General features: G+C 39.3%; 1 protein-coding gene across 11 annotated transcripts in view; it reads right to left on the bottom strand.

The window, feature by feature from the left end:
* Positions 1-17,766, bottom strand: part of tns1b (tensin 1b) — a 171,942-nt gene that overhangs the window by 34,764 nt on the left and 119,412 nt on the right. For all 11 annotated transcript variants that reach the window (XM_056755607.1, XM_056755610.1, XM_056755612.1 and 8 more), the window contains 11 exons: positions 15,653-15,824; positions 15,525-15,575; positions 15,322-15,444; positions 13,519-13,583; positions 12,915-12,998; positions 10,560-10,672; positions 9,814-9,874; positions 9,295-9,370; positions 6,512-6,641; positions 6,322-6,387; positions 6,115-6,231 (listed from right to left, as the gene is read on the bottom strand). In XM_056755607.1, coding sequence (XP_056611585.1) covers positions 6,115-6,231; positions 6,322-6,387; positions 6,512-6,641; positions 9,295-9,370; positions 9,814-9,874; positions 10,560-10,672; positions 12,915-12,998; positions 13,519-13,583; positions 15,322-15,444; positions 15,525-15,575; positions 15,653-15,824 — 1,058 coding nt within the window. The remainder of the gene's footprint in view (positions 1-6,114; positions 6,232-6,321; positions 6,388-6,511; positions 6,642-9,294; positions 9,371-9,813; positions 9,875-10,559; positions 10,673-12,914; positions 12,999-13,518; positions 13,584-15,321; positions 15,445-15,524; positions 15,576-15,652; positions 15,825-17,766) is intronic.

The following is a 17,766-nucleotide window of genomic DNA, read 5'->3' as shown; positions in this document are numbered from 1 at the left end:
TAAGCATAAGATCAACTGTGCCTGCAAGAGCACGGAGAAAAACTTACTGGCGCAGATGACAGACTGCGTAGGTGAGATCGACGTGAAACGTTGCAGTTTTCTCAATGTGCACCGCCAAAACTTGTGAACTAAGCATATTAGCACTTTAAGTCTTAAAATTATGCGATGTTCTGGTGAAACTATCAGGCTTCACGAATCCAATTCCAAAAACAACTGACTCCGTGTTAAGCAGAGAATGTCTTAAACATATATCTTTGCATAGTTTTTGCACAACTATATGACATTAACACTTCAAAAAATCAGAAAAATGAAAACACAACGTCGGTCAAGACTATGTCAAATCCAACTCAAATCACTATTATTGTGAACGTGAAGCTGAGTTCACATCGTTTACAGTTGCTGAGCAACATTGCGACTCGCCGCATGAATATATAGAGTTCAACTGACATGAGGTAACAGGTGTGGGTATATCTGCTATTTAAAACTTCAAACGCGACTCATCCAATCAGAATTTAGAGTCTAAACTGTACGTATTTTAATGTTTGGAGTATTCAAGTCTCACGGTTCATATTGCAGTGCTGTTTTTGCCCTTGTTGTTGTTCTTATCTTATGTCATTTTCGTAATAAGTTTCAAATAACAAGAGAAACGAATCAAATGATATAACGTCCTTTCCATTTCAAAGGATTTTACAAAGTATATACTTATGTTATATACCATTAAATAAGACTCTGGTCAAACCTGGCAGCTATACATCTCAACCCATAAGTAAGCGAAAATAAGTCGTGAGAGGATGAAATATACTAATTTACCTCAGAAAAGACTTCTACTGTCAGGTATCAACGTTCCACACCGAAAGTGAATTCTTCCAACTCCTTTGCTTTCAAGGTCCCAGAGCAAAGACAGTAAGCCCTTAAATCCCGTCTGATCTCTGTGTGTGCGGTGATCACACACTTTCTGCTATGTCACTCTCCCTCTAGTGACTGATAACACAAAGCGTTTTTAGGCTGGAGGAGTTGGCTGTTTTTCACACACCATCTCTGTCAGCGACTCTCCAATCCCATCTCCCAGCCCTCACGCATTTCCTACCCAACCATCCCAAAAATGCTGTGGGCAGGGCCCTGGCCAAATATGGGGAGGCCACGGTAAACAAGGCCTCAGCCCTGTCTACTGGCTCCCCGTGACTCTTTCAAGCCGAACTCTAGATTTAGGGCCCCCCTCAAAGAGGATGATGGGTAGAGAGCTTGTTTTTACAGTCACAAGGCCTGTCCTTTTACCATGTTTACATGGTAGCGTGTGGGTCTGCTTACAGCATGTTGCAATTCTGCTTTTTAATTTTCTAATATGTTTCCGGGTAGTTGCCTCATAACACATGCAAGTACTTTATTAATCAAAAGCATGTGTGTGAGAGAAAGTTTGTGTTCTTTGTTTCTCGTGACAAATATCACTTTAAAAGGATTGTTTACCCGATAATGAAAAGTCTTCCATTTATTCATCCTGATGTCATTCCAAACCCGAATGACTTAATTTCTTCCGGAGAACACAAAAGAAGATATTTTGAAAAATGTTGGTGACCAACACCCCGGCCCCCATTGACGTCCGTTGCTTGCACACAAAACCGCTTAAACATTTCTCTAAATATCTTCTTTTGTCTTCAATGGAGGAAAAGACACTTCATTGTAGGTGAATAAATGATGACATCATTGTTATTTATTGGTTGAACCAAGTCTAAAGCCTTTGAAATGTCCAAATATTCCACATAGTCCATGTAGCAACAAAATTATTTTAGATGCAGTATAGCATGACACACCACAGGACATCTCTGCCTTTCTTGTCAACTACTAGATCATGTGTACTACCCTTCTGCCACTAGATTCACTTCATCAAACTCGACCCAAACTACTTATAGCTCAAAAATGACCGCCAGAAGTCACACTAACCTCTCCAAAAGTACATACCATTACTTCATCTCCGAGCTCACAGTGGGTCTGTCTCAAAGGGGTATCATTAAAAATCGATTTCTTTGTATATGGAGATAAAAATGAATGGGATTTATACTATTGAAAATGAACGGTTACATTGTGATGGATCTCGGCCCAGCATAACTGAAGCTCAGAGTCACCCTGCGGTTTCTGAGGTGCGCAAATATCAGCGAACCGGCAAAGATTGGCCATGCTTTCCCCTAACCCTGCCAACAGCTCCTGTTCAACAGAGAAGTGCTATCTGTGGTCAAGGCAAGAAACAGATAAGACATCAATTACCGTGCCATTAACGTCCGAGAAGAGATAAGGTGTTATTATCTAAAACAAGCCCTCATATTACTGTATACTCTTATTATGGCTCTCATTCCAGCTTGAGTGAATTTTAAGATGGTGATTAGATTTTGTGTACTGTGGGAAATATCTTATGAAGTTAATAAAAATGCAGGAGTGCTCTAACCCAAAATGAACATTCGGTCATCTTTAAGGCGCTCCTGGGACGGAATCAGATTCTTGTATCACCTCTTCGGGTTGACATAAGCCTCGTCGAGGTACTGATCACCCTATCTGGGTTTATTTTGAGTCAACGACCGGCTGACTGTATGTTATCGCTTACTTGTGCTCCACAAAAGAAAGTAAGTCATGCATTTTGGAATGGCATGAAGGTCCCTTAAAAGGAATCTTTAGTTTTTTATCCACTTTATATACATAAAAAGCAAAATGGGAAATTTTGGGAGGATCTATTGACATAAACGCAATATAATATACATAACCTTGTCTTCAGAGGTGTATAAAGACCTTACATATTAAAGCTTACCATAATAATGTTTGTATTACGTTAGAACGAGTCATTTCTATCTACATACACAGCGGGTGCCTTTACATGGAATTGGCCATGTTGTTTCTACAGTAGCCCTAAACAGACAAACTGCTCTACAAACGCGTAAATATGTTATCTCCTTTGGCAAAGAAGCGAAAATGTCCTGGGTCAGCCACCGTAGTGCTTCGAAAGGGAGGGTTGGAGTAAGCCGTTGGTTGCAATTCGCAAACTCACGACTAGATGGCGCTAAATTTCAAACATGGGACCTTTAAAAATAAATTTTTTATCTTTTGCCTCTCTGTCGCCAACTTTGTTTGAAACATTTTGCAGGTTATTTTTCATATTGATGCTGTCCTTCTGACACCTTGTAGCTCCATATTTCGTGCTTTTATTGTTTTGACATAAATCATTATTAGTCACCCATTATGTTTGTCACTGGTTTAGCAAATATCTAACCAATAAAACGTATTAAAAAACATTATTTATTCATTGAGAAGTTCCCAAAGAACTGTGAATTTTGACATCCAAGGTTTCAAAAGGACAGCAACGCTATTCTAAAATAAAATGACATTAACTGCTAAACTGTGCCTGACAGATCAAATTATGAATCATTTTCCCATTGTGAATCATGGGAATACGGTTTAAAACATTAATTTCTTATGTAATTGCTTTATTTTGACCAAAAATGTAGAGATTTTAGGCTTTAAGAGAACCATCATAAAAGGAGAAATGTAAAGAAGTTCAACTGCTACGAGTACCATCGCTTGGTCATTTTCTCTCAAAATCACAAAATGACAAACCGTTCTTCAGTCTTGGCAGTCTAAACTCATGAGTTCCAGTACAAAGACATACTGTCTAAGTGCTTATCAAGTCTCTATAGCTAGTCCTCTGGCCCCTGTCGCTCAATGGAGATGTTTGACTACGTGATAGCCATCTAAATTCATGTGCAAATGTGCCCTTTCCATCCAGACCCGCCGTCTGAAGATAGCCTCCATCAAGCATATGATGTCAGCATGCAATGGATCATCTGGCATCTTCTACCGTCTCAGACAGAAGCCTGAAATGCTTCCAGGTAGGTGATTAAAGTTAAAGGGGCTTCGGGGGTCTGGCCTCTTAACCAGAGAGAAAGATTTGCTTACACTTCTCTTAAAGGTGGCAGTGGCATGCTTCCTATTTCTGCCTGCCCTATTTAAAGCAGAGGCTGCTGGAGAGGTTGGCATTCTTTATGGCCCCTCATCTCAAATAGCTTAATGGAGAACACAGTAGAATTTAAATATGTGCTAAACTGACTATAGCTCCAACACTGGACCCCAGGGACAGTGGGCTAATAAAAATAAACATCCGAAACTCACGGGAATTCATAACTATTTTACGAGGTTGCTAATTCGTATGAGTGTGAACGATGTGGCTGCAAAAAAAACATACATCACGGAAGAAGATACCACCTCTTAAAATATTTACAAATTGTGTTGAAATAACAATACGTTATGGCATTGGAAGGTTTTTGGATTGTAGTAATACTCATAACATGCATGTATCTTATAGTTTTACTCACAAACATAATTCATAGACTATTTGGGACTTTTTCAAACCAGGACTGGTTTGACAGTGACCGCTCTCTCACAGCATGGGGTGCACAAATCTCAGCCAACGCCTGAAATATTTCACAAACATCCAATGAAATCTGTCCAGAGAGGCCCGGGACACAGGGTGGTACGGCATGTCTGTGGTCTGTTTAACCCTGGGATCATACCACCCTTCTGACCGTGACCATCCAGTCTCACTCTCACTTTTAACCACTGTCATCCTTAAAACCTACACGGAGCAAAACATCAGTATATTATTGCAGTATCAGCAGGGATTTAGATAAAATGAACACTGTGGTTGGTGTCTTTACCGTCCCAAACACTGACGGATATTTTCATGCATTCTGAATATCTCTATCCTAAATGCGGACGTCTTAAAAAGGCACAACAAATCACATGTCTGAGAAGCACAACTGAACCACGGGTTAAAACTTGAGGACCATGAGAGCATAAGGATGGACAGTTCCAGCGACACGGTAGTTTTGTGTGCGTGTGTGAACTTAAACTGACCTCAGAGCAGCACTACTAACACATGTGATTAAATCAGTCTGTGTCACAAGCACAGATAACCACAGTAATGTAAACAAACAGTTCTGTCACATAAAGTTTCATGCATTCTGATTTCTTTATACCGTGTCTACACCGGATGTGAAAGGCATGACGCGACATGACAACCTTCTTGTTCTTAATGTGTTTGTCCCTTCTCGCCGCGCCACATCAAGTGTGGACAATATTTGAAATAATAATGGGTTCTAATGCCGTTTGTAGCGTCTGGTGTATACATGGTTTTACACTGTCAAACGTGCTGGTTCTCATGCTTAACATGGTCAACTTTCAAAAAACGAGTTGGACGTACTACATAGTATTTCTGTGCTCGATAACTCCCCTAAGGTTCGTACAGGTTTTGGAAAGTTTTTTCTAAGATGAAAAACCGTTACTGAACAACTTACTTTCTTAGTCCCTAACTGGGCAATTCTCCTGGAAAGGCACGCCCACGGCAAAGCGAAAGGAATAACCGCCCACAGGTCAACCGATGAGCGATAGGAAGACCAAGACAAAGATTGGCTGCACTGCGTCAAGATTAGCTGCGCTGTGGGCCTGCAGTTGCAGCACGTTATTCTTGCGATAGTGAGAGAGGTTGAGGTGTGTTTGTTTGTTCAGGGCATTTCAGTGATCGATGTTATATAAAAGGGATATATGCTGGATTTGCAGATCGTTTGAAACTGATAGATGAAGCGGTCCCAGTGCTAAAAGGTGCCGGACATGAACCGCACGCGTTAAGTGAAACTAAGTCATATGTCTGTGTTTTGTTGCCAATCGGCACCTACGTGCATAATGTAAACAACACGAACTTAGAGTGAATCAACAGTTACGCAGGGATAATGTCTTGATATATTGTGTGCTCGAGATTTAGTTCCTCCCCCCGCACTCCCCCAGGATGCCGTTTGTTTTCCGAAATAATCATACAGCTGTATCTGTCTTTTATAAATGTGATCAAACAAAATACTCTTCGAAGATACAAAGTATACAATACTACTCTATAGGTACTCAAGATTAATTTGAGAGTGGAAAAAAACAGTGCGTTCAACCAGACCTTTAATGGACGGAGATGAGTACAGATTTTTCACAATCTTTACTTAAAGTAGTATGACACTATATAGTGAATGTTGACTGGATATTTAGCAACGTAACTTGACACATAACATGTTTTTCTTTTTGAATACGTCTTACCATCCATGGAGTCTTCACAGCGCTGGTTGAAGGTCTCATATGAATCCCATCGAATCAGATGGTCTTGGGTGTTGTAGTCCACTGAAACACTGGGCCCGTTCTCAAGGTGATCCATTCCTATAACAATTTTGAGACCGGAATGTTCTGTTCTTGTAGTTCGTGGTATTTTGTGTACCAAGTTAAAATACATTGCAATAGAGCTCTTACCTTGGATTTTTTCTGGACCAAAAGAAAAGACAAATTCCACCTTCCCATATTCAGGAAATCTGTCGTCTGTTCAAAACAAAGGCAAAAACTGATTTTTTTTTAACTACTGACAAAAACAATTTTAACAGTCAATTCATCAATAAAGCGAAAACACATGCATTTATACTGAATCCTCACAAACCCTGCATACCTTTAAAAGTTTCATCCAGCTCATCTTTGCCAAAGACGATGCCCAGGTCATGAACGGCACAGGTGTGAAACTGCACACGGAAGATGACGTCACGAGACGGGCTGCGGAAACGCTTGTGGTAACACTTGAGCTACAGGGAAAACGAGCACAAGCAACAAATGACATAAAGCAACAGGTAAGCTGATAAACAACATTTGTAGTTTGATGAGAACTTGTTAAAATTATGACTTTTTTTCATCACAGAAGCTGATTTGAATGACTGTGGGTTTTATATATGCAGCATGTTATTAAAAAAAGAGGTCAACATTTAAAAGACTTCAGCGCGACTGCATCGGTGCTTGGTTTATATAATGATCTTTTATATTTTCAATAAAAGAAGAACATCACCATCTTACTCGGACCAAATTGACTTCAACACACCAGATAATAATTCCCAACATGTAAACTTAAATGCACTGTACATTAATATTCTTAAATGTGTACATTTCATAAAAACAATTCATCAAGTATTGCCTAGGAATGACGTGATCAGACTTTATTGAGATGTAGAAGTCCAAGACTTCTTTCTAGACTTGACTTATTGTAAGTGAAGTCTACAAATAAGCAGAAATACTCACGACCGTTCATATTAAAGTACTTCATGAAAAACAAGCATGATGTAATTATGGCAACATGCGCACATGATTAATGCGGATATCAACCAGGTCACAATGAGCCAAGGAATTATACTGTTATTTATATATTAATAGTATACTTAAATTGTTTTTTTGCCTGTGTACCTTCATTCAATTAGCATTTTTACTGCATACTAATTTTAATAGCATACTGTGTTCTGAATTATTTTCAAAACTGATCAACATGCTGTCTATAAAGTGAAACCTAAGGAGAAACATTCTTTTAAGAGTAGATAAACCACCGCATTTAGAAGCTGTCAGCACACACATTCTACCCAGAAAGGTCTATTCATGGGCTTGAAATAGACTGTTTGCCTTCTTGCCTTCCCATGGTGCCGCTGAGCCAGATATGTCAGTATAGTGAAAGTATGAAGGACTGCAGAGCCTCTCCAAAACCCAGACAAGGACATATAAATGTCCTGACCGGCTACCGAGGAAACTTTATCCCATTTTCTGCAGCCCGAAATAACTGTAATTAAGCTACTTAACTTGGGGCAGATGGACATAAAAATGTACAGCTTCTCAGTTCGTAGAGAGAAACAAAACAAACACAACAAAATTGAGGAAGACGGGGCCTGGCATCGAACCCTGCGGTTTTCCCAAACTGCAACAGCGTCTGAGCCGCGCAGATGGGGGTCCGGCACAGCAAGACATTCCTCGATGATTCACATTTTACACGATTTAAGAATAAAACAAGACAGCCTTTTAATAAAAAAAAATATATGTGAAAAATTAAACAGCATGGATAGTTCATCCAAGTAGTTCTGTTTTCATTTATTCACTCTCATGTTTATTTATTATTTTAATTGTATTTCAGTGGCTTTTTGTGTCTGTTTTTACAATGGAAGTCAATGGGGGTCAATGTTGTTTGCTTACCGACGTTCTTCAAAATATCTTCTTTTGTGTTTTGCAGAACCAAGAAAGTCATATAGATTTGAATAACAAGGGTGATTAAAAGGTGACAGAATTTCCCTTTGTGGCTGAACTATCCCTTTAAGAGGCTAAAAGCTCAAGGGAAACTTTCTCTTGTAAGCGCTAAACACATATTGATCTATTGTGCCCTCCAGAAACAGAACACTACTGTTGTGGTCTGGTGTATAGTTCTCTATAGATTCACTTTGATTAATAATGCTAGCTTTGGACTTCCTAAAACGATAACATCAGTGAAAGAGCCCTCCACGAGCGCAGCATAACTGCACACGATAAAGCACTCAGCTCTTTTTGGCTTCCTTCTCCAAAATGCTTTCTGGGAAAAATGCGAATAAATCCATGCTGGCATTCTTTGAGAAAAGTGCCTTTCAACTGGAATGTCTATCTTGTCTGATGGATGCCCCGTTTGACGCACCGCTTTATTGTTTGCATATTTTGCTCTGAACAAGCCCATAAATGGATGAAGCGCGTGTGCCATTCGTGCTCTCCACTTCTACCGTCTAATAATTCACCTGTGCAAAGGTTTCATTTGACCCCAAACGTAAAAAAAAACACACAGCTTGTTTTAGGACAAAAATTGCCTCAAATTACTTTTGTGCATTTTGTTAGGTTGAAAACTTGAAAAAGTTCATCTCAAAATCTAAATTGTGTTACATGGTGTTTAACATGTTTTAAGACCTCCCGGTCTCTTTGGAGCACAAATAAAGATTTTTAGGTGACATCCAAGAGATTTCAGGCCTCCTCATAGACATCATGGTTATAGTTGTTGTTAAGGTCCAGAAAAGTCCTAAAGACATTGTTAGATTGGTCCATCTGCTCATAGTGTCTCAATTGAAATTGAAGCGACAAAAACAAAATAACGATTTTAATCGATTTATTCTCCCCTGTCGGGACCCAGAAGAGCATCTCTTTGATGATCCTCGCAAAATGGATGGACCAATTGAACTACTTTTCAGGACCTTGACGACAACTGTTAGACCTGGAAATCTCTGGGATGTCAACTAAAATATCTTTTTTGTGTACCGAATACGCTGGGAGGTCTCAAAATATGTTTAATATCATGTGGGACCATTTTGACCTGAACTTTCGCTTCAAAACTAAATATACCTTAATATCTCTTTTTATTCGTAAAGGTGTAGAATGGATGAGGTTTCGTGAGATGCACAACAATGTTCTTACCAGTATGTCTCCTTTGAGGAGCAGGCCGGGCTCGATGGTGATACAGATGCTGGTCTGACTGTCTCCCTGCACATTACTGCAAATATCAGACGGATAAATTTGTTAAGCACAACCGACAACACATTTAAGACAAACAGTTTCTCCTGTGAGCCCTTACGATGCATGGTCAATGGTCATGGTCCTATTAAAATGACAGCTAACTGCGTATCATATGGGATTTGGGATAGCAAGTGTTAAAAACGCACGTTTTAAAAGCAAAGCAATTTTTTGGTTCCCTCCCCTAATGACAATAACACGACAGCTTTCGGAAAGAGTGCAGAAAGTTCTACGGAGGCCATGTTCAGCTGTATGAAAGCGGCACATGTTGGCCGCTCTAAATGTGTGTGATTCAGCTTTCCCAGACACAGCGGGAGGGGCAGACGTGATGGGGGCAGCACGTGATTGGTTGCTTTGGAGGCTGGGCTTGATGCCAGGGCAGCATGAGCAATATAGTTTAGAAAAACATGAAGCCATTCATACTAGATCCCAGATGTGTAGACGGGCTGCATGGCCTGGTAGATCTTGAGAAAAGGGCGGCAACCTGGGAAACGGGAAGAACAATAACAATGTGTTAGTGCAGTTTTAGAAGTGAAAACAGAATTTAGAATAGCTGGATTATACATATAGGTTTGTGTATTCGTCCAAAGCTATTCGAGGTCTACATGGATGCGTTCACTGGGAGTCGAATCCATGATCTTCATCTTGGAACAGAAAGTCTGTCTGTCTCACTCTGGCCTTGTTTACATCTGCTATTAACATCCATGATCACAGAGGTCAACCGAGACGTATCACCGTTCACGCCTGGTATTAACATGTGTCTCCTGTGACCAATTCGCATTTCGTCATGGGGAGGGTCTCGGAGTTCATGACTGTATGCATCATGTATTGCGCTATTGCATTTGTGCAAAATGAAAACAGTCTGCACACATTACCACTAATGCAATGTGGCATTTTAAAAATCACAAACTGCATCGAAACCCCAATTTTACTTTTACACCCGAGACCTGAGATCTTAATAGCATATTTAAATAGCAATGTACTTGAGACTGAACTCAGATCGACCATCATGTGTCAGAGAGCGTCCCGTCAGTCTCTCAGGAGGCGTCTGACAGGGAGGCGTCAAAGGCAGCAGGTGGTCGGGCGGTTGCGAGATGCCCAAGACCGGCTCCTGAAATCTGCCTTCAACATCTCCAGTGACCTTTAACAAACATTCAGCTACAGCTTACCTCCTTTAGACTCAAAGTTGGGGATCCCGTGCATGATGACGTGATGGAGAAACAGAGGCTTGTTGTTGATTTTGATGTGGCCGGAGAGCAGACCGCTGAAATACTGCACATACCTACGGCAAACAAATAATCAAATTTAGAAATAAAGTGACGGGAGAAGAACTAAACTTGGCTCTGTACACTGTAGTAGGGCTTTGTGAGAGATGTTTTTGTTGCTCTTATGCTTTTGTTGTCCTAATGTTTGACCCAATTGCTTCCATTGTTCACCCAACTCTAAGTCGCTTTGGATAAAAGCGTCTGCTAAATGACTAAATGGAAATGGAAATCAAGGCACATAAACATCACGGCCCGGATTCACAGAAATGGCTTAGCTAAAACAAGGACTATGCCTTGGTTAAACTTAGTATTTATGTTGGCTTTTGAGACATCTTGAGACACAACAATGGCACTGATACATTTTAAGATATTTCTGGGCAAGTTATATTCAGTTAAGACAGGTCACACATTAATTTTAGTCTGGGACTAGTCTTAATCCTGGTCTGTGAAACCGGGCCTAGAAGTTTAAAAAGCAAAGCGTACACTACAAAATGTAAAGCTGTGCAAAAACAGGGGTTTTCAGCATCACACGTGTGCACGTTGCATAATGCGCAACATCAAAATCGAAGCACTGTTGTGAAGTCTATTTTGGGTCGTGAGACGTTTTCATTTGGCGTTTGAGGACCGCTCCGCTGTCCTTTCAATCCCAGATGCTGGTTTCTATAAACAGGAAAGGCTGTTCTCATCAGGCCACGTCCCTTGAGATGGACAGTGACCGGAGCGTTCGCCTCTTTTTGCCTTTCCCATGAAGCTTTAAGAGTTTGAAACTCCGAGGCCCCTCCGTTCCGGGAGAGCAGGCTTGCAAACTCATGAGCTCTGAATTCTTCTCTACTCGTGAAGCGCGATGACTTTGCTTTTCCATTTTCCATAAAGAACGCCATTATCCCATTAATGAAGCCAAAAGTGCCAGTTCTGCTTGTGTAGATGGAATGCTTACCTCTGTGAAAGCAGTGTTCCCTTATGAAGCATAACTGAGGCATGTGTGAGTTTGTATGGGGGTGTTCATACGTTTTCAGTCATTTTTGCTGCATAAATGAAGGTTTAAAATGCAATCACAGATTCACACTAAGACCTTTAGTGAAAATGCATTTATTTTGCATGCTTTTCTAATACAACCTTTTTCATTGCAAGTTAAATTAAATGTAAATATGAGCGTGCATATTAGCACGCATGCACGCATACAGAAGCGTCCATCATGCATCAATTAATTTAAATGAGTGCAGAATCGTAGGTCAATCATTTCCCTGTGTGTTTCATTAAACAATTGTTTTCATTTGTTTCAATTTCTAGGTTTAAAAAAGTCAGATTTTCAATGCGGTCTCAGACATTTGGACCTGACTGTACGTATAAAATGCAGCGGATGTACAATTGAAAGAATGGATCAGTGTGTTTGTGTGTAGTAGAGCTGCAGTCCTTTGGTTGAACCACTTCAGCTGCAAGCTGCTCACAGTTAAAATCCAAATCATAAACGTACTGCTTTTATCAAAACATTGTTGACGTAGTATGTCGATATTTATGAATGTGTAAATTATAGGGACAAAAGCATATTGTTGAATGCTTTCTGTCTTGAGACCTGTTAGACTTGTGGCTATTGAGAACACCTTTATGCATCACTCTGGAAGAACATCTGGTATATGTTTGATAAATAAACACTATATCAGTTTAAAAGTTAAATAATCTTTAATTACTGTACTCTAAGTGGGCTTTGTACATGATTTTCATGGGGAAAAGATTATTTTCAGATTCAGAAAATGTTATTCCAATATTTAGGTACTGTATATCAGCCAAAATATTGTTATCGCGTCCAATGTTCAAGAATTATTGGTTACCATTTTCGGCCAAAATGTACATAAGATTTAAGTGTTTGAAAAACAGAAGATTCCCTCCAATTTTGTTTACACTGGTGTAGGTAAAAACACAATAATAAGCTGAAAGAGTACATTTAATCTAGTACTAATATAATAAAATAAAATAATATAATATAATATACTCTACAATGGACCTTTTCTGATGATCTCTTTTAAAAAACATTTCACACTGCCATAAGGTACAAAAGATTTGGTAAGAACCACTTGACCCATGCCAAGCAAACAACACCATACACGTTTCGTTTGCATGTTTCCAATGCTGTTATCATAACGGTACAGCTTATAAATGTGAACAATAGTGGAAACCGAACATTTATGATGAGGGTCAAACTCATAAAGCAAAAAGATAAGAGGTCAGCAGAGGTCAGACAGTAAACAAAGCACAACTGACCTTTTCTGGGAGGGTTGACCTACAGGAAGCACTTTATCTTCATAAAACCTCTTCATGGCGAACCTGTCAAGAGCCTGATCCGCACTGTGATAAATGAAAACATGGTATATTAAAGGAAAAATGTTTATGGTTTTAAACGCAAAGATAAATATGGGCTCCGTATGGTTATTTGCTCAGATATTGCAAAAGAATATTCTTTCAAAAACTGAATATTTGCTTAGCATTTACTCATGTTTTCATTTTGTGAACGTTTTACTTTATTTTGTGTTCACTAACACAAGTTATACAATAACGAGGGATTCAAAAGTTTAGGTGCGGTATTCCTTTAAATCCAATCTAGTGCATGGCGTTCTTAAAACGACTCCCTCCTGACCACAAAAACAGCCTGAATACAGTTTTTGCATCAGAAAGGAATTTAATAGGCACGTAATTCAGGTCTTAAGACAAATCCTCCTTTGTAAAATGATGCGATTTGGCAGCTGTTTTTCCCGGCCAGCCCTCGCTCATGTTACCTAATGCGTGTCCAGTCTTATGATGTGGGATTAGGGAAGTGCTCAAAGGAACATCCTTAATTCAATAAACACAAACAGTATGCAGGTCTTACCTTGCTGATATGTTGCTGTAATGCATGTACGCCGCGACAACCACCCCTGTTCGACCTCGGTTTCCCTGCAAGGAGAAAATTGAACAGTAGATTAGAAAATAATGCAACCAAAAAATGTATAGCAATATGCAGAATGAAAACCACTGTTACATTTGACATTTATTTAATATTAATGTATGTCCTCTTCTTCGGCTTATTCTGTCTTTTGTAATATACCTTACATTTGCCAGCTCATGATGACCTCATCCTTCAGGAAGTGATGTAACAAATTATATACAAAAATCTAAACATTATTAACTATTAGCAGGGGATTGGACTACTTTGATGATGTTTTGTAATATAAATCGGTAAATCACACTCTAAAATAAATTTTGGGATATTAAAATGACAGAAATCAGCATTATACTAAAAAAACATGGCTAGAAAAATGAAGCTATTTATTGAACACATTTTTCTTGCCTTTGGGTAAAAACCCAAGTATGTATCATGAAGTTTAATGTCTGAACATGACCTGAGCTTATTTATGAAGGTGCGGTACACAATTTACAAAAACAACTCAATGAAAGCGTAATCACTTTAAATTATACACTTCAAACGAATAACCAAATCCAACGTTATAGAATATCAGCGTTAAAAAATGGAAAATTCTTTCATTTTGAACACTTGCTTTCTTACTTTCGGAATGATCACACATTTCCACCATCAAGCCATCGCCCCTTGTTTCCATTGTTACAAAGAACAACACCGAACAACACAGGTCGCCATAACAATGCAGTGTTTATGGTTTTCTGTTCAAAAAAGGAAAGTGAACATTTTTGGCCCTTTTTAATCCCAGATCACATCTTCTCTGGGCGTCTGTCTTGGCTACACTGCTTAGGGCATCTGATGGACAGGAATGTGGAGATGCATTCGGAGGGGGTGTGGAGTGGGAACTAGATTTCTTAAAGCTCAATTTATCATCGTTCAATAGATGCCTACGTCGGGGTCTGAAACATTTGCAAGGTTGTGCCCACTTTCAAAAAAAACTTTAACTTGCGTTATTTCCTGAAACAAAAAAATACTTGCTTTTTATGGCTTGATTTTATTCTTTGCACCTTGCGTTGTTTCAATCCAGATTTGTTTAGTTCTGACCCATCAGATGAATTTTATGTAATATAATATAATATAATATTTATATCTTATTATATAAAAAAGTATATTCTCATGTTTCTATGTGCGGACACAACCTGTTTTCATTATGAAGTCATTTGACAGTACCGCTATATAACCAGAACGACGCAACTTCAAACGTCTTGTCATTACTGTATGTTTACATGTGGTACTCAGCAATGTGACTTAACCAGATCAAAGGGGAGTAATAGGGAACATTTAAATATATTGTTTATGAACACAGCTTCGTGTGAACCTCAAAACTGGGTCACTAAAGGGGTTTCAAAACAACGGAGAAACTGTAAAAGTCAAATTATAATGTGTTTAATAAAAAAACCCAATTATGTAAAACCATGCAGCCGCATCGTAAATCAGACCACCTACATTTGCGGTGACCACAAATGATACATACGCTGCTCTGTGATGTTTGTGCTTTATTTCTTTCTATATAATCCAAGAGTGGCAGAAGAGTGCAAACAGAAGCTTGCTGAGAACGCCATCTACTGACAAAGCCCTATGGGCACTGTTTACAGTAACTACAATATGTGGCATGCTTAAATAATGCTGTAAAACTGAGCTTCCTCGTTTAATGTCTGTACAGGAGCTTTGCCTTTAAAAAAAAAAACAGAGGCAACGGAGACACTGAAACACTACCTTATTGTGTAAGACCACCACATTGTGACTGTCTGCATTCATCCACGTGTCCATTGCTTTACAGATGCTGCAGATCTTATCCAGGGCAGGAGCGTGGTGATCCGGCCAGCCAAAATCCAGCACCTTACGCAAGCAAACACATATGAGACCACATAAGGAAACCTCCCCTCATTACATAACATATGAGTCATATGTTAACCTACTTTGGGATTCAGTTTGGAGATATCATATCGCTTCTCACTGAGGTTGAAGAGCTGTAAAAGAAGTGTGTTTTATCCAAAAACGGTTTAATTTGTCATATTATCAGTGATAAAACTCGAAGATGTCTTACCAAGTAGTTGTCTCCATGTTTGGAGCGTAGCATGGTGGCCACCTCCTTTATGTTAGCGCTGTAGCTTTGTTCTTCTGCTGAACTCGGGAAGGTCACAGATATGATGCGTTCTGTGATGTAGACCAGGTCCACCTCATAGTTTTCCTCCATGGACTGGATTAAACTCAGACTCCTGCAAAAACAAGAACAGATCGCTTGGGAAACAGAAGCGAGTGCGACAATGCGGTACAGACTCACAGTCACAAGCTCTAGACAATCTTGGATTCTTGGAAGTCTTGTTATTCGCAAATCAAGCACAGTCTTGTGTCTCACGGTACGTGACATCACCAAATCGTGGTGCTTTTAAGATGAACGCCAACATCTTTAATATGTCAGGGCCGATCTTATGTTCAGGATGGCTTGAACGAAGTTTAGCGGGAAAGATTGATAAACAAAGATATGAAAATATACTGCATTCCATGTGCACAGCGGGGCAGACCAAAGAAAAACAATTTGGTCGCTGGTGAGGCGCGAGTCTGCCAAGGACAAACCACATCGCCCCCCCGTCTCTGACCTCACTATTCTCTTCAGGTCTGGTTTTCGGGGCGATCAGATAAAAGTCTATCAGGACAGCGGAGGTTCTGTATGTAAAACCTACGTGTGCAGCATTTTATAGCATCATATATAGATTCAAGCTCATTCACAAGAAATCTTTACGGAGGGCCAATTACACTGAAAATAATTGGAAAAAAAATCAAATTAAACATGCATTACTTAGCCAAATGTCTGCATATGCTACACTTTTAATGGAAGTTCTGTCGGTGAGGGTAGTTTTTGTGCTTGCCAAGCTCTCTGCGTCTGATTTTAATCGAACAACGGTTTGCTTTCAATCCATGTGGAATAAATGCATGCAAATAACTCATGATTGCACATGGTACATTATATACAAACACTGCACTTACACAAAACTCAATATTTGAGAAAACACCCACTTGAACAACCCCTTAGATATTTCTGACTAATCTCGGTTTGTAAGAGGCGTGACAATGATTGAACAATCTTTTTAACTTTGAACTATTTCTTATTTATACGCTTATTTATAAAGCAGAATTCAATGACATTTCTGTACTTCTTTGATTTTGAACAGAAGATCTGATGTGAATCACGTTCATATTCTACATAAAGAATGCTCTCCGATGGGAAAACGGAAATGTTCCAAGCGGTCATATGAAGGGCTTGTCTGAACAGATAGTTGCCCAAAGTAAAGGACAAACAACATAGCTGTCCTTGTATACAAAATAGCAAAAATTCCCATGGTAGCTTAATTGAGAGCAAAGCTGTCTCTGAGAATGGCATGACCACACCCAACAGCCCAGAGACACCAGACTAAGAGAACGGATCGGCTTCAGACCTTTTCTTAAACACGGCATCTTTCTTTTGAATATGCCTCAAAATGTGCTCATTCAATAAATACTGTGAACCACTGTTAAACTTATTTTTGATCTGTGTTTTTCAAGCATCAAATTCAATTAGAACAATAACCAAAGAATTACTGTATCTGTTCACATGTGAGATTCCACAAGCGTCTGTTATCATCCCGTTACTAAACTGTTTGCACAAATAACTGTACAAAGACTTCTATTGAATCCTGTTATTCCATTCACTGGATGAAATATCAGGACCGCATTTCTTTAGTTTATTTAAAGTGTAATACAAGCAAGCTTGGCCTGTTTTTCTTTAAAAAAAATAGCCAAATCTATTTAACATTTCCAATTGCTTTTGCATAGAAATGAATGAGTAACCAGGGTAATCATGAATCCCCATGGGTGGGCGGGGCCTCCCTTGCCATCAGCAAATGATCATCCGAGATAAACGTGTTGTTGGTTATGTAATCCATGTGAGAGAGAAGCATTATTAGGACATACAAAACTGATCCAGGGGGGTTGTATACACTCTTACAGCGATGCCAGACAAGAACCATTTTGGTTCCACAAAGAACCGTTCAGTCAAAGGTTCTTTAAAGAACCATTTCTTTCTGACCTTTTAAGAATCTTAAGAGCCTTTACGGATGATAAAGGTAGATTTTGGAAGCATTTGAAAAAGGTTCTTCTATGGCATCGTGAAGCACCTATATT

The sequence above is a fragment of the Triplophysa dalaica genome, chromosome 8 (genome assembly GCF_015846415.1).
Source record: "Triplophysa dalaica isolate WHDGS20190420 chromosome 8, ASM1584641v1, whole genome shotgun sequence".
In the NCBI taxonomy this organism is placed as follows: Eukaryota; Metazoa; Chordata; class Actinopteri; order Cypriniformes; family Nemacheilidae; genus Triplophysa; species Triplophysa dalaica.
Note: the sequence above shows the minus strand (reverse complement) of the source record. Positions and strands in the feature narration are given on the sequence as shown.